This window comes from Physella acuta, unplaced genomic scaffold (genome assembly GCF_028476545.2).
Source record: "Physella acuta isolate Inbredline_101_S28 unplaced genomic scaffold, ASM2847654v3 ptg000335l, whole genome shotgun sequence".
Lineage (NCBI taxonomy): Eukaryota > Metazoa > Mollusca > Gastropoda > Physidae > Physella > Physella acuta.
This window is the reverse complement of record NW_026731854.1, coordinates 1,575,980-1,594,349: the sequence shown is the minus strand read 5'-3', so window position 1 is coordinate 1,594,349 and position 18,370 is coordinate 1,575,980. Positions and strand designations below refer to the sequence as shown.

Sequence of the window (18,370 nt, the reverse complement as noted above, 5' to 3'; positions counted from 1 at the left end):
GACTGAAATCGGAGTCAATGGCCTGTATGGCGCATAATGAGTTGACACGTATAGTAATTGTGTAGGGGGGAACACTAAAATTATGAGCGCAGAAGAAAAAAAGAAGAAGATAGTAAGCGCCTACCTCGTATCAAGTTGACCGTCATATGTGATAGTAGGTTATACCTGGTGTAACTTTCAAAACGTACATATCTTTTATCTTTATCTAAACCTTCAACATCTAGATCTACTGCCTACAGTCTTTATCCTAACCTTAATTGGACTGCATTTAGAATGTATGAAAACAAACCTTTTCCAATATGTTTTACATAGAACTGTATTCAAAAACTTGTTTTATTATTTCCATATTTGAGTTGTATTTTTTTACGTCATTTGATTCTATCCATACGACTGCATTTTTTAATTGCTTATAAATAAAGACGTCAGTGTTTTGGTTTCCTGTTTTACACCATTAACAGCGCACTGAACAGAGAGTCAAAAAAGTACTTTCCTTTGTGTGTTGATATAACCTACATGGTAACGTCCTTTCCTTTGTGTGTTGATATAACCTACATGGTAACGTCCTTTCCTTAGTGTGCTGATGTAGCCTACATGGTAACGTCCTTTCCTTAGTGTGTTGATGTAGCCTACATGGTAACGTCCTTTCTTTAGTGTGTTGATGTAGCCTACATGGTAACGTCCTTTCCTTAGTGTGTTGATGTAGCCTACATGGTAACGTCCTTTCCTTAGTGTGTTGATATAGCCTACATGGTAACGTCCTTTCCTTAGTGTGTTGATATAACCTACATGGTAACGTCCTTTCCTTAGTGTGTTGATGTAGTCTACATGGTAACGTCCTTTCATTAGTGTGTTGATATAACCTACATGGTAACGTCCTTTCCTTAGTGTGTTGATGTAGCCTACATGGTAACGTCCTTTCCTTAGTGTGTTGATGTAGCCTACATGGTAACGTCCTTTCCTTAGTGTGTTGATGTAGCCTACATGGTAACGTCCTTTCCTTAGTGTGCTGATGTAGCCTACATGGTAACGTCCTTTCCTTAGTGTGTTGATGTAGCCTACATGGTAACGTCCTTTCCTTAGTGTGTTGATGTAGTCTACATGGTAACGTCCTTTCCTTAGTGTGCTGATGTAGCCTACATGGTAACGTCCTTTCATTAGTGTGTTGATATAACCTACATGGTAACGTCCTTTCCTTAGTGTGTTGATGTAGCCTACATGGTAACGTCCTTTCCTTTGTGTGCTGATGTAGCCTACATGGTAACGTCCTTTCCTTAGTGTGCTGATGTAGCCTACATGGTAACGTCCTTTCCTTAGTGTGTTGATATAACCTACATGGTAACGTCCTTTCATTAGTGTGTTGATATAACCTACATGGTAACGTCCTTTCCTTAGTGTGTTGATGTAGCCTACATGGTAACGTCCTTTCCTTTGTGTGTTGATGTAACCTACATGGTAACGTCCTTTCCTTAGTGTGTTGATGTAGTTTAAATGGTAACGTCCTTTCCTTAGTGTGTTGATGTAGTTTAAATGGTAACGTCCTTTCCTTAGTGTGTTGATGTAGCCTACATGGTAACGTCCTTTCCTTAGTGTGTTGATGTAGCCTACATGGTAACGTCCTTTCCTTAGTGTGTTGATGTAGTCTACATGGTAACGTCCTTTCCTTAGTGTGCTGATGTAGCCTACATGGTAACGTCCTTTCATTAGTGTGTTGATATAACCTACATGGTAACGTCCTTTCCTTAGTGTGTTGATGTAGCCTACATGGTAACGTCCTTTCCTTAGTGTGTTGATGTAGCCTACATGGTAACGTCCTTTCCTTAGTGTGTTGATGTAGCCTACATGGTAACGTCCTTTCCTTAGTGTGTTGATATAACCTACATGGTAACGTCCTTTCATTAGTGTGTTGATATAACCTACATGGTAACGTCCTTTCCTTAGTGTGTTGATGTAGCCTACATGGTAACGTCCTTTCCTTAGTGTGCTGATGTAGTTTAAATGGTAAAGTCCTTTCCTTAGTGTGCTGATGTAGCCTACATGGTAACGTCCTTTCCTTAGTGTGTTGATGTAGCCTACATGGTAACGTCCTTTCCTTAGTGTGTTGATGTAGCCTACATGGTAACGTCCTTTCCTTAGTGTGTTGATATAACCTACATGGTAACGTCCTTTCCTTAGTGTGTTGATGTAGCCTACATGGTAACGTCCTTTCCTTAGTGTGTTGATATAACCTACATGGTAACGTCCTTTCCTTAGTGTGTTGATGTAGCCTACATGGTAACGTCCTTTCCTTAGTGTGTTGATATAACCTACATGGTAACGTCCTTTCCTTAGTGTGTTGATGTAGCCTACATGGTAACGTCCTTTCCTTAGTGTGTTGATGTAGCCTACATGGTAACGTACTTTCCTTAGTGTGCTGATGTAGCCTACATGGTAACGTACTTTCCTTAGTGTGCTGATGTAGCCTACATGGTAACGTCCTTTCCTTAGTGTGTTGATGTAGCCTACATGGTAACGTCCTTTCCTTAGTGTGTTGATATAGCCTACATGGTAACGTCCTTTCTTTAGTGTGTTGATGTAGCCTACATGGTAACGTCCTTTCCTTAGTGTGCTGATGTAGCCTACATGGTAACGTCCTTTCTTTAGTGTGTTGATGTAGCCTACATGGTAACGTCCTTTCCTTAGTGTGTTGATGTAACCTACATGGTAACGTCCTTTCCTTAGTGTGTTGATGTAGCCTACATGGTAACGTACTTTCCTTAGTGTGTTGATGTAGTTTACATGGTAACGTCCTTTCTTTAGTGTGCTGATGTAGCCTACATGGTAACGTCCACACCAGCTAACTGATGAGTATTTTACTCTGCTTCCCGACATGTTTGTGTTTCTATTCTCCGGACTGCCAAAAAGTGCGTCAATGTGGCTCTTCTTTGTAGAGTTACAATTTTTATTTGATAACAATACTACTTTGTTCTTTCATTCTAATCGATTCATTTATATATAATTCAAATCGTCGAAATTAATAATTCTAAAATCTGAAACCTAAAATAGTAAATTAGTAATTTGAGGTCAGAAAGGTTACAATCTGAAATATATCAAATTTCTTTTTGTGAGGGCCTGGAATTTCTAGCTGGAGCTGAAATGTATTTGAATGAATGATAGAAAAGACAGGGTTTAGCCTATTACTTGGTTCCCACTACACGTTTTACACCAGGTGTGACCACACACGTTGGGTAAGGTGACACCATACACACCTAGGTCAGGTGACACCACACACACCTAGGTCAGGTGACACCATACACACCTAGGTCAGGTGACACCACACACACCTAGGTCAGGTGACACCACACACACCTAGGTCAGGTGACACCATACACACCTAGGTCAGGTGACACCATACACACCTAGGTCAGGTGACACCATACACACCTAGGTCAGGTGACACCACACACACCTAGGTCAGGTGACACCACACACCTAGGTCAGGTGACACCACACACACCTAGGTCAGGTGACACCATACACACCTAGGTCAGGTGACATCACACACACCTAGGTCAGGTGACACCATACACACCTAGGTCAGGTGACACCACACACACCTAGGTCAGGTGACACCACACACACCTAGGTCAGATGACACCATACACACCTAGGTCAGGTGACACCATACACACCTAGGTCAGGTGACACCATACACACCTAGGTCAGGTGACATCACACACACCTAGGTCAGGTGACACCACACACACCTAGGTCAGGTGACATCACACACACCTAGGTCAGGCGACACCACACACACCTAGGTAAGGTGACACCATACACACCTAGGTCAGGTGACACCACACACACCTAGGTCAGGTGACACCACACACACCTAGGTCAGGTGACACCACACACACGTTGAGTCAGGTGACACCACACACACCTAGGTCAGGTGACACCACACACACCTAGGTCAGGTGACACCATACACACCTAGGTCAGGTGACACCACACATACCTAGGTCAGGTGACACCACACACTTTGAGTCAGGTGAAATCACACACACGTTGAGTCAGGTGACACCACACACACCTAGGTCAGGTGACACCACACACACCTAGGTCAGGTGACACCACACACACGTTGAGTCAGGTGACACCACACACATCTAGGTCAGGTGACACCACACACATCTAGGTCAGGAGACACCACACACACCTAGGTCAGGTGACACCACACACACCTAGGTCAGGTGACACCACACACACCTAGGTCAGGTGACACCACACACACCTAGGTCAGGTGACACCACACACATCTAGGTCAGGAGACACCACACACACCTAGGTCAGGTGACACCACACACACCTAGGTCAGGTGACACCATACACACCTAGGTCAGGTGACACCACACATACCTAGGTCAGGTTACACCACACACTTTGAGTCAGGTGACACCACACACACGTTAAGTCAGGTGACACCACACACACCTGGGATCATTTAATACTTCTGCTTTTTTAATTTTTAATTTTGTTTTTTATCTTATAAATTCGTTCATTGAAATTTTATAATACTAGTTGTAAACCGTTTTTCATGTTTACTTCTTATTGTAATAACAATTTAATCTGATTAGGGTTAATGTTATAGATTCTTGTAATGATAATGTCTACTCTCCTACTTCTGTTACCGAACAATTTAACACAGTCTTTACTATTTAATTACCATAAAGTTAGTACTGTTGAGGCCGCTGATTTTTACAAGCTTTTATTTAACTCACTTTCTCTGTCGTCAGTCGTCAGTCGTCAGTCTAGATCGAAACGCAGGAGTGAAAATTCGGACAGTTCTACTTGACCGATTAGATTCACAGTTGGCACATGGGTCAAGACATAAAGACAATGCAATCTGAAACTAAATTTGACTTAATTGGATGCCTAATTAATTTTTTATGAGTTAATTAAAATTTTTTACAAGCTTTTATTTAACTCACTTCCTCTGTCCTCAGTCGTCAGTCTAGATCGAAACGCAGGAGTGAAAATTCGGACAGTTCTACTTGACCGATACGATTCACAGTTGGCACGTGGGTGAAGACATGAAGACAATGCAATCTGAAACTAAATTTGACTTAATTGGATGCCTAATTAATTTTTTATGAATTAATTAAAATTTGGACCGAATTAGTAGGCATGTCTATCCAACCACACCACACGCGTCATCACGTTCAATAGCTGCGCCATCAGGTTCAATAGCTGCGCCATCACGTTCAATAGACGCGCAATGATTTTTAGTCATGTAACACTATTGTAAATAAAACATGTAAAGTACTGAAAAAAAATTCATAAAAAAACGTTTTAATAACAAGCTTTTACGTACTAATGCACTAAAAAGTAGAAAATAAATTATACACTACTATTTAAATTACTATAAAGAAAAGCGTGGGTCTCTTCTCAAATATTAGTAAAGGTATCCAATAGGTACTAAAGTACTAAAGTGACCCCCCGAACGAAATGGAATATATATAGAAAATATATACTTTTGACAGTGTCCGCCCCCCCCCCCGGAAATTGTTGTCCGCCCCCCCCCCCCCACCCGAAAATTTCAAGTGCACCCCCGGAGAAAAAAGTCTGGAAGAAACTCTGATGGTGCAGTTTTGAGTTTGGTAGATGTGGGATAAATCAGAGTAGGGAGAAAGTAGGTGTGCAGCTAAAGTTGGTGGCGGTGTGAGGAAACTGTTGGATGAGAATGTTTAGAGACTTTTCATTTTTAATAGGAAAGGTTTTCAAATTCAATCTTGTAGTTAGAACCTGAGGTGGAGAAAATATTTTTAGAAACATGACATAGAAAAATGTATATGCTGAGTATTAATTAAATTGTTTTAGTTTGGATAAAAACGTAATAATTCTTCGAGCTTTAGTGGCATTGTTTTTATAGTGAAATACCATAAAAACAGCGAACTATTGCAACACAAGAAGAGATTAAAGGAGGTCAACACTGGAGTTTTCGTTAAATGAGAACACACAAAGACACACACACACACACATATATATATATATATATATATATATATATATATATATATATATATATATATATATATATATATATATATATATATATATATATATATATATATATATATATATTGCTGACCACACTATTCCTACTATTCCTTCATATACTGAGGTCTCTGAAGCAGATGAACACTACTTCACCTACCTTATGTGTCCATGTATATACATACATATAAACAACAGTCCCTGTAGTGGAAACTTTGCTAGCGTGTGAGCCAAAATTTGAATAGAAAACATCTAAAGCGCCATCTAAATACAGAAAAACATCTATATTCATATAACTCTGACAGTGTAAATGTTACATCTTTCGTTTAAAATCACTTGAAACGACGTAGACATTTGAAGATTTACAGCATTTTAAAGATTATTAACGTTAAAATAGATTCATATATAAATTAATTTTCTTTAGATTTATATATATATATATATATATATATATATATATATATATATATATATATATATATATATATATATATATATATATATATATATATATATATATAAAGAGAAAAAGAGAGAGAAACCGTTTGCTTACTTAGTGATCGAAAATCAATGGGTTCCTCGTAGCGACACACCCCTGAAATATTTGTGCGCTGTTCATGCCGCGTTGAGCCAAACAACACTAAATACCTGTCTAGTTGTTGTTCCTTACAACAACATTTTAATGTCTAGTTGTTGTACCTTACAACAACATTTAAATGTCTAGTTGTTGTACCTTACAACAACATTTAAATGTCTAGTTGTTGTTCCTTACAACAACATTTTAATGTCTAGTTGTTGTACCTTACAGCAACATGTAAATGCCTAGTTGTTGTACCTTACAACAACATTTTAATGTCTAGTTGTTGTACCTTACAACAACATTTAAATGTCTAGTTGTTGTACCTTACAACAACATTTAAATGCCTAGTTGTTGTACCTTACAACAACATTTAAATGTCTAGTTCTTGTACCTTACAGCAACATGTAAATGCCTAGTTGTTGTACCTTACAACAACATTTAAATGTCTAGTTGTTGTACCTTACAACAACATTTAAATGTCTAGTTGTTGTACCTTACAACAACATTTAAATGTCTAGTTGTTGTACCTTACAACAACATTTAAATGTCTAGTTGTTGTACCTTACAACAACATTTAAATGTCTAGTTGTTGTACCTTACAACAACATTTAAATGTCTAGTTGTTGTACCTTACAACAACATTTAAATGTCTAGTTGTTGTACCTTACAACAACATTTAAATGTCTAGTTGTTGTACCTTACAACAACATTTAAATGTCTAGTTGTTGTACCTTACAACAACATTTAAATGTCTAGTTGTTGTACCTTACAACAACATTTAAATGTCTAGTTGTTGTACCTTACAACAACATTTAAATGTCTAGTTGTTGTACCTTACAACAACATTTAAATGTCTAGTTGTTGTACCTTACAACAACATTTAAATGTCTAGTTGTTGAGCTATACATCAAAATATAAATGTCTAGTTGTTGGGCCATACAAGAACATATAGATGACCAATTGCAATCGAGCTAGCCATAAAAATGGCCGCTTTTGTAATGATTGATTGAGTCCATGAGACAATTTTTGGCCCAGAGTTTTTTGCCATTAGGGCCTTTTATTTAATCCAATTCGGAAGCTGTTCTTTGTTTTTATAAAGCTTTCGAGGAAGTTTCCTTGGCAACCAGTTTTTAAAAAAGTGCAATTTGTGTATTTCAAGGCATCGAAGAGCTTTAGAGGTCCGTAGCAGTGGTCATCCAATGCTATCTGACAGGTGACGTCATCCAATGCTATCTGGCAGGCGACAATGGTCCCCTTATGAATGTCTAGGTGACCTCGATCCCCCGCCCCATTTTAAACTGTCGTGTATAGATTCAAATGAGCACGTTCATTTTTTGTGTTATCATTTTAAACTGTCATGTATAGATTCAAATGAGCACGTTCATTTTTTGTGTTATCCTTTTAAACTGTCGTGTATAGATTCAAATAAGCACGTTCATTGTTTGTGTTATCATTTTAAACTGTCGTGTATAGATTCAAATGAGCACGTTCATTGTTTGTGTTATCATTTTAAACTGTCGTGTATAGATTCAAATGAGCACGTTCATTGTTTGTGTTATCATTTTAAACTGTCGTGTATAGATTCAAATGAGCACGTTCATTGTTTGTGTTATCCTTTTAAACTGTCATGTATAGATCCAAATGAGCACGTTCATTGTTTGTGTTATCATTTTATTTTACTTGCTGATAGATCCAAATATTTCTTTCCATGAAATTTGAAATTTAATTTCAGCAGCTTATAGACATTCCTTGCTTTACCAAATAAAATAAAAAATGTTCTTAATCCAATTAAAAAGGTCCTTTTTACATTCTTCAACAGCTCATTAAGACATGGGCGTCTGGTGGAAGACAGAGGCCGCAGAGGCGCCCGGATTCGTTCCTGGAACGTTTTGCTATGGGCGGCAAGGATATCCCTGTCCACAGCGGGGAGAGAAGGCAAAGGAAAATATCCGATCTCAGGTTAGTCAAAACATGTCCGACCTAAGCTCAGTCCACTATCTGTTGTCCACTATTTTATTATCCCACGCCAAAAAAAAACACACACCATAAAATAGTATGTCCAGACTAACAAAAGTGTTCAATATGTTGTATTCGGTTTATATAAGTTAAACAGAGTGGAAAATAATGCAGTATTCAATATATTCAAGGTGTATATATATATATATATATATATATATATATATATATATATATATATATACACATATATATATATATATATATATATATATATATATATATATATATATATATATATATATATATATAAATCACCAAGTAAAACGTTACTATTCAATCAGTTGTTGGATAACTTGTTTTTTTAAATATCTAAACTATTGAACATTTTCATCCTACTGAATGTAATAAAAGCCAACTATCAGAGGCTGCGCTGGAAGAAAAACTGAACCACCGAGTAACAAGGTTGTACATTAGATGGTAATTTACATGTTAGGTACTTACTTGGCTACTGGTTCACTCAATATGCTCGCCTTCACTCTGTAGTAGATTCAGCTGTGTATAATGGTCAAGTTGTAGGACAAGCAGTTCACTTCACTCGTAGATTCAGTTGTGTATATGGTCGTGTTGAAAAAAAATATGTTTCTTACCCTACCACCACCGCCCCTTTTGAGTACAAAAACGTATTCATATTTACACAAATTTGCATTTTGCTGTTTTACAGTCTCACAAAAAGATGTACTGATAAAACGCAAAACTATAAATCAAAGTTGAAGATCATTTTATTATATTCGAAACTGTGTTTTGTTAATTGTGTTATAGATCTACTGTTTAATAGTTTCATTTGGCTTTTATGTATTATTATTAATTGGTATTGTAGTAATGTATACGTTGGGTATTATTTTTTTAAAGATTCGTTTTTATTTTTAGTATTTACAGTTTCGGGGATGATTATCTTAATACTTTATTTTAATACTTTTTTAAAAATGTCATAACATTTTATTTTTGTATCTATGGTTTTTTTTCTTCATGAAAATAAGTCCGTCAGTCCAACATAGCATCTCTCAATATTTAATTGGCTTTAATTTAATTGAAAGCATTATTTTTTCAACTGAAATTAATTTGCCCAAAGGAGATAATTTAATTAAGCAAACATTGTTTGTGGATTACAATTTGCAAATGGCTGTTTAACCTTCGCTTCGGCCTTAACTTGAGGGCATGAGTCAGCTGTTTCTTGTTTTTAAATACGTCTCACTGCATGTCTAGAGGTTAGACGATAAACCTGTAGCAGTTTATGGATTAGCTTGTCCAGTAGAAATATATAAAATTGGTTCATTTCAGGGTCATATTTGTGATTTGTGACTCGAAATATTGACAACATTTCTCAGTTTAGAACATTAAAGTGTCTATGAAAAATTATATCCTAAAATTTGTTTCTTTTAATTTCTAAATGTGTGTTATACATTTTTTTGTTTAAATAAGATTTTTTCATAACTACTTGGTACTCTTAAAAATGCGATTATATATAGTAAATATGCTGACAGAGTTTCTTCCCGACATCCATAGGGTAGGGGGCGTGGGAGTGAGGGAGGGGCCTTCCAGAAAAAATCTATTCCACCCACGAGGAAAATTCTGGAAGCAACATTGCATGTTGATATGCTAAAACTCAAACGTTGTATTAATGATCAGAAAACGGCAAATAACAGGACAACACAAACTGGGAATAATTTAAACAATAGGTCTATATGTTATTTGACTGAGTAGGTAAGTGGTGTGTTAGGAGACGTCGAGAGTTGGAAGTTCTGCGAGTTTTTATGTGGCGTATACAGCTAAATAACCATTGGCTAAGTTTTATCTATCCGTATGAAATAAAATACACATCAACTAGATGTATGTAGCTAAAGTTAATATCAACTAGATGTATGTGGCTAAAGTTAACACTAGTTAGATGTATGTGTCTAAAGTTAACATTAGTTAGATGTATGTGGCTAAAGTTAACATTAGTTAGATGTATGTGTCTAAAGTTAACATCAACTAGATGTATGTGGCTAAAGTTAACATCAACTAGATGTATGTGGCTAAAGTTAACACTAGTTAGATGTATGTGTCTAAAGTTAACATTAGTTAGGTGTATGTACGTAGACCTGAACTGTGTAGCACAATTTTAGTCGACTCTCCTCAGATAAATGTATTAGCCCTGTCTCTTGGAGCATTGTATACATGCAGCGCATTTAAATTACGTTTCTTGACCACAAACCCATTTCCTAAACGAAACGATATCAATACGGCTTCCTTCAACTAATTCACCGCTGAATAATATCGATCTCGTCCCATTAGACTAAATTACTTTTCTTTTATAGGAAACCGAAACATATTGAAAAATCAATGTTGAAATAAGGTTATCAAACTGCTGAACCATCAGTCGTAGTTAAAGTGTGTGTCCGTTTCTGATATTTTCTTTAACCATTTCAAGGGCTCCAATACAATTTTATATAGCAACTACAGCCTTTTCTGGAACCTCTATCAATATGGCTCTGTTTTACTAAATTATCTCTGTCGAGTCCTTGGGGAATGAGGGAATAAATGTGCATAGAGACAAAGGGCAACAATCCATCCCTTGCCCCGAGCTAGTGTGCTAATTATTTGGGCTTGGATGTTTGGAGAATCCTTATTGCTTTCATTTTTACAGAGAGAAACAATAAATGCTCCTTCAATAAACAGAACTACTCTGCATACGTGACATGTACTGCTAGGCTACAAAGTACATTTACTTTCAACTAACATGTGCCGCTTATAGGCCTTTATCTTTTACTGACATCCATACATACACACACGCACGTATGTGTATGTATGCAGATATATTTGTATATTTGTATATATATATATATATATATATATATATATATATATATATATATATATATATATATATATATATATATATATATATATATATATAGCTATCTATCTCTTTCTCTCTCTCTCCCATCACTCTCTCTCTGACTTTCTCTCTCTCTCTCTCGATATATATATATATATATGTATATATATATATATATATATATATATATATATATATTATATTCTATTTATATATATATATATATATATATATATATATATATATATATATATATATATATATATATATATATATATATATATATATATATATATATATATATATATATATATATATATATATATATATATATATATATATATATATATATATATATATATATATATATGTATATATATATATTTATATATATATATATATATATTATATATATATATATATATTTATATAAACAATGTTTATATATATATAAATATATATATACATTTATATATATATATATATATATATATATATATATATATATATATATATATATATATCGTAATTCTACAAGGATTTTTATCCCCTAGAGAAGCAAGCATCGATCCCTGATGTTTTATGATGTGTTGGGAAATGCAGATAGTGTTATTTAAAAGTCATAGATCTCTCAGAGTCATTGATCCTTGGGACATGGGAGAGTGAGGATTTGTTGTGTCGGCCATCTTTCAGCGATCTGATCTTATTTTGGTTCAAATGTCTGTACTGACCTTTTAACCACGAGGTACGGGGGGAGGGGGAGGGGCACGATTAACACAAGGTTTTTATGTGGGTCGTTTACTTGGTTTAACACATGCCGTCACAGTCGCACGGCTAAAATCACATGCCGGCACAGTCGCACGGCTGAAATCGATCTGCTGAAAGACGACGTTAAAACTGGTGCTAGCTGAAGGCCCGAATAATGTTTACAGCTTTAAACTGGTGCTAGCTGAAGGCCCGAATAATGTTTACAGCTTTAAACTGGTGCTAGCTGAAGGCCCGAATAATGTTTACAGCTTTAAACTGGTGCTAGCTGAAGGCCCGAATAATGTTTACAGCTTTAAACTGGTGCTAGCTGAAGGCCCGAATAATCAACTCTTACTTGAAGTCGTCTGTCTCTCTTTTAAGTGGTCAATATTTTCTAAATCTTCAACTTTACATATTGCTAAATAATCTCTCATACTTCACATATTCCTGTCATCTATCCTACTTTACATATTTCTATCATTATCCTACTTCACATATTTTTTACATTTCTCCTATGTCACATATTCCTGTCATCTATCCTACTTCACACATTGCTATCATCTATCCTACTTCACATATCATTACTTCAGATTTTCATGTCATCCATCCTACTTCATAAATTACTGACATCTATCCTACTTCATAAATTACTGCCATCTATCCTACTTCATAAATTACTGACATCTATCCTACTTCATAAATTACTGCCATCTATCCTACTTCACATATTTTTGACATTTCTCATACTTCACATATTACTGCCATCCATCCTACTTCACATATTACTGCCATCTATCCTACTTCATAAATTACTGCCATCTATCCTACTTCATAAATTACTGCCATCTATCCTACTTCATAAATTACTGCCATCTATCCTACTTCATAAATTACTGCCATCTATCCTACTTCACATATTTTTGACATTTCTCATACTTCACATATTACTGCCATCTATCCTACTTCACATATTACTGCCATCTATCCTACTTCATAAATTACTGCCATCTATCCTACTTCATAAATTACTGCCATCTATCCTACTTCACATATTTTTGACATTTCTCATACTTCACATATTACTGCCATCTATCCTACTTCACATATTTTTGACATTTCTCATACTTCACATATTACTGCCATCTATCCTTTTTCACATATTTTTGAGATTTCTCCTACTCCACATCTATCCCATGCACTATGTGGAACTACGTTTGTTATAGTAGGTTGCGCCCATGAATCTACATTTACTTACATTGTAACACTCACGTTGATTTGAAATTTCGCTAGATAATCCATAGACCACTTTAATTGAAGCTGGGGAATTATTGTGATTTTTGGTGGGTTTTGAGATTCTATGAATATTTAGTCGTTTTGGGGGGTAATACTTAGGTTTGTTGGATTTATAAGGTGATTAAATCAACAGGAAAATGTGCTTATCTGGAAGTTTTTGTTATTGGTGTTAGTTTGGGGGGGGGGGGGGGGGAAGGGGGCTTAAGTGATTTAGAAAAAATAGTTTTCCTAAACTGTTGTGAATGTAGAAGATTGTTGTGATTTTGATATTTAAAAAAATAAAACAACCATGATGATAATGTTATTGTGTATCTATTTAAGCTGTGTCTAAATATACTTGTTAGTCTCTTGTAATATATGTCTAGATGACTTCGTCACTTTTTATTTGTATTTCTATGCCAATGTAAGATTGTTTAAATCTCCATAAATTGTGTGTGTCTACTAACTCTCTCTGTATGCCCATGTTTGATTGTGTATTTACCCATCAATCTTGTCTACGTCTTCTAACTCTCTCTGTATGCCCATGTTTGATTGTGTATTTACCCATCAATCGTGTCTACGTCTTCTAACTCTCTCTGTATGCCCATGTTTGATTGTGTATTTACCCATCAATCGTGTCTACGTCTTCTAACTCTCTCTGTATGCCCATGTTTGATTGTGTATTTACCCATCAATTTTGTCTACGTCTTCTAACTTTCTCTGTATGCCCATGTTTGATTGTGTATTTACCCATCAATCTTGTCTACGTCTTCTTACTCTCTCTGTATGCCCATGTTTGATTGTGTATTTACCCATCGACCGTGTCTACGTCTTCTAACTCTCTCTGTATGCCCATGTTTGATTGTGTATTTACCCATCAATCGTGTCTACGTCTTCTAACTATCTCTGTATGCCCATGTTTGATTGTGTATTTACCCATCAATCTTGTCTACGTCTTCTAACTCTCTCTGTATGCCCATGTTTGATTGTGTATTTACCCATCAATCGTGTCTACGTCTTCTAACTCTCTCTGTATGCCCATGTTTGATTGTTTATTTACCCATCAATCTTGTCTACGTCTTCTAACTCTCTCTGTATGCCCATGTTTGATTGTGTATTTACCCATCAATCTTGTCTACGTCTTCTAACTCTCTCTGTATGCCCATGTTTGATTGTGTATTTACCCATCAATCTTGTCTACGTCTTCTAACTATCTCTGTATGCCCATGTTTGATTGTGTATTTACCCATCAATCTTGTCTACGTCTTCTAACTCCCTCTGTATGCCCATGTTTGATTGTGTATTTACTCATCAACCGTGTCTACGTCTTCTAACTCTCTCTGTATGCCTATGTTTGATTGTGTATTTACTCATCAACCGTGTCTACGTCTTCTAACTCTCTCTGTATGCCCATGTTTGATTGTGTATTTACCCATCAATTTTGTCTACGTCTTCTAACTCCCTCTGTATGCCCATGTTTGATTGTGTATTTACTCATCAACCGTGTCTACGTCTTCTAACTCTCTCTGTATGCCCATGTTTGATTGTGTATTTACTCATCAACCGTGTCTACGTCTTCTAACTCTCTCTGTATGCCCAAGTTTGATTGTGTATTTACTCATCAACCGTGTCTACGTCTTCTAACTCTCTCTGTATGCCCATGTTTGATTGTGTATTTACCCATCAATTTTGTCTACGTCTTCTAACTCCCTGTGTATGCCCATGTTTGATTGTGTATTTACTCATCAACCGTGTCTACGTCTTCTAACTCTCTCTGTATGCCCATGTTTGATTGTGTATTTACTCATCAACCGTGTCTACGTCTTCTAACTCTCTCTGTATGCCCATGTTTGATTGTGTATTTACTCATCAACCGTGTCTGCGTCTTCTAACTCTCTCTGTATGCCCATATTTGATTGTGTATTTACTCATCAACCGTGTCTACGTCTTCTAACTCTCTCTGTATGCCCATGTTTGATTGTGTATTTACCCATCAACCGTGTCTACGTCTTCTAACTCTCTCTGTATGCCCATGTTTGATTGTGTATTTACCCATCAATTTTGTCTACGTCTTCTAACTCCCTCTGTATGCCCATGTTTGATTGTGTATTTACTCATCAACCGTGTCTACGTCTTCTAACTCTCTCTGTATGCCCATGTTTGATTGTGTATTTACTCATCAACCGTGTCTACGTCTTCTAACTCTCTCTGTATGCCCAAGTTTGATTGTGTATTTACTCATCAACCGTGTCTACGTCTTCTAACTCTCTCTGTATGCCCATGTTTGATTGTGTATTTACCCATCAATTTTGTCTACGTCTTCTAACTCCCTGTGTATGCCCATGTTTGATTGTGTATTTACTCATCAACCGTGTCTACGTCTTCTAACTCTCTCTGTATGCCCATGTTTGATTGTGTATTTACTCATCAACCGTGTCTACGTCTTCTAACTCTCTCTGTATGCCCATGTTTGATTGTGTATTTACTCATCAACCGTGTCTGCGTCTTCTAACTCTCTCTGTATGCCCATATTTGATTGTGTATTTACTCATCAACCGTGTCTACGTCTTCTAACTATCTCTGTATGCCCATGTTTGATTGTGTATTTACCCATCAATCTTGTCTACGTCTTCTAACTCTCTCTGTATGCCCATGTTTGATTGTGTATTTACTCATCAACCGTGTCTACATCTTCTAACTCTCTCTGTATGCCCATGTTTGATTGTGTATTTACTCATCAACCGTGTCTACGTCTTCTAACTCTCTCTGTATGCCCATGTTTGATTGTGTATTTACTCATCAACCGTGTCTACGTCTTCTAACTCTCTCTGTATGCCCATGTTTGATTGTGTATTTATCCATCAATCTTGTCTACGTCTTCTAACTCTCTCTGTATGCCCATGTTTGATTGTGTATTTACTCATCAACCATGTCTACGTCTTCTAACTCTCTCTGTATGCCCATGTTTGATTGTGTATTTATCCATCAATCTTGTCTACGTCTTCTAACTCTCTCTGTATGCCCATGTTTGATTGTGTATTTACTCATCAACCGTGTCTACGTCTTCTAACTCTCTCTGTATGCCCATGTTTGATTGTGTATTTATCCATCAATCTTGTCTACGTCTTCTAACTCTCTCTGTATGCCCATGTTTGATTGTGTATTTACTCATCAACCGTGTCTACGTCTTCTAACTCCCGATGTATGCCCATGTTTGATTGTGTATTTACCCATCAATCTTGTCTACGTCTTCTAACTCTCTCTGTATGCCCATGTTTGATTGTGTATTTACTCATCAGCCGTGTCTACGTCTTCTAACTCTCTCTGTATGCCCATGTTTGATTGTGTATTTACCCATCAATCTTGTCTACGTCTTCTAACTCTCTCTGTATGCCCATGTTTGATTGTGTATTTACCCATCAACCGTGTCTACGTCTTCTAACTCTCTCTGTATGCCCATGTTTGATTGTGTATTTACTCATCAACCGTGTCTACGTCTTCTAACTCTACTTGTCTCTTGCAGGTACTGGACACATTTCTACGTGGACCCATCAGACTCCTTCTACTACCGCTGGCTTTTCGTCATCTCCATCGCCGTCCTTTACAACGTTGTTTTCATCATCGCTCGTTCAGTTTTCTGGGAACTCCAGAGCACATTCTTTATTCTTTGGCTGTCTCTTGATTACCTCAGTGACTTTATTTATGCTCTTGATATCTTCATTCAGTTCAGAACAGGTAAATCATTTCTTCCTTTCCTTTTCAAAACTATTGCATATTATAATCATAATTTATGGCTGTAACATCTATTGAACGTTTAATTATATTTAATTGTCGTATTAAACCAAAAATAAAAACACAAACCTATTCTCTTAGAATTGTGATAACAACTATCAATAACATACAGTTTATCATGAAAGCGTCATTGGCAGTAAAACAAAATATGAAGTTGCAATGCAGTCTTATAATAGTTATTTTATTAGATTATGTTGACGTCCACACGCGAAATTTAGCACTAAATTTTTTGTATAACTCACACGACATTAGTAATTTGCAAAGAAAATATATGCCAGTTCCAGTATTAAATGAAAGCTACTTTAGCAGGTAATTAACTCGCTTTATAACGTGGTACCTGTGCACGTACAGAAAATGATTATTGGAAACCTTTTTTGTTGACAAATATAAAGAGCTTGTATGATATGTTAAAACAAATATTAAACAAAATAATACAAGCGCTCATCATATATTAAACATATATTAAATATCAGAGAACATTTAACACATTCCAATTTTGTACATTTTACATTTTAAACAAATATTTCGTGTAAAAAAAATATGCCGTGTAAAATTTTTTAGCACTGAAACAATTTATTTAATCATTAGGAATTGCATTTGAATTTTTTTTTGTAAAACACTATTACATTTTATCAAGTACCGCTACATGGGTTAGACGTACACACTGATTTTTGCGTTAGTTTTAGAAGTACAATGATTTGTGTGTTAGACGTACACACTGATTTGTGTGTTAGACGTACACATTGATTTGTGTGTTGGACGTACACATTGATTTGTGTGTTAGACGTACACACTGATTTGTGTGTTAGACGTACACACTGATTTGTGTGTTAGACGTACACACTGATTTGTGTGTTAGACGTACACACTGATTTGTGTGTTAGACGTACACATTGATTTGTGTGTTAGACGAACACATTGATTTGTGTGTTAGACGTACACACTGATTTGTGTGTTAGACGTACACACTGATTTGTGTGTTAGACGTACACACTGATTTGTGTGTTAGACGTACACACTGATTTGTGTGTGAGTATTGAAAGCTAGCTTTAATTTTAACGAAAAAAAACATCAAATTCTTAGATTTAAATAGAAAACGTTTTGCCAGA

General features: G+C 36.0%; 1 protein-coding gene across 1 annotated transcript in view; it reads left to right on the top strand.

Annotated features, from left to right (window-relative positions):
* Positions 1 to 18,370, top strand: part of LOC131940859 (cyclic nucleotide-gated cation channel alpha-3) — a 65,896-nt gene that overhangs the window by 30,647 nt on the left and 16,879 nt on the right. Inside the window, exons 3-4 of the mRNA XM_059299756.1 lie at positions 8,433 to 8,572; positions 16,993 to 17,204. Of these exons, the coding sequence (XP_059155739.1) occupies positions 8,433 to 8,572; positions 16,993 to 17,204 (352 nt within the window). The remainder of the gene's footprint in view (positions 1 to 8,432; positions 8,573 to 16,992; positions 17,205 to 18,370) is intronic.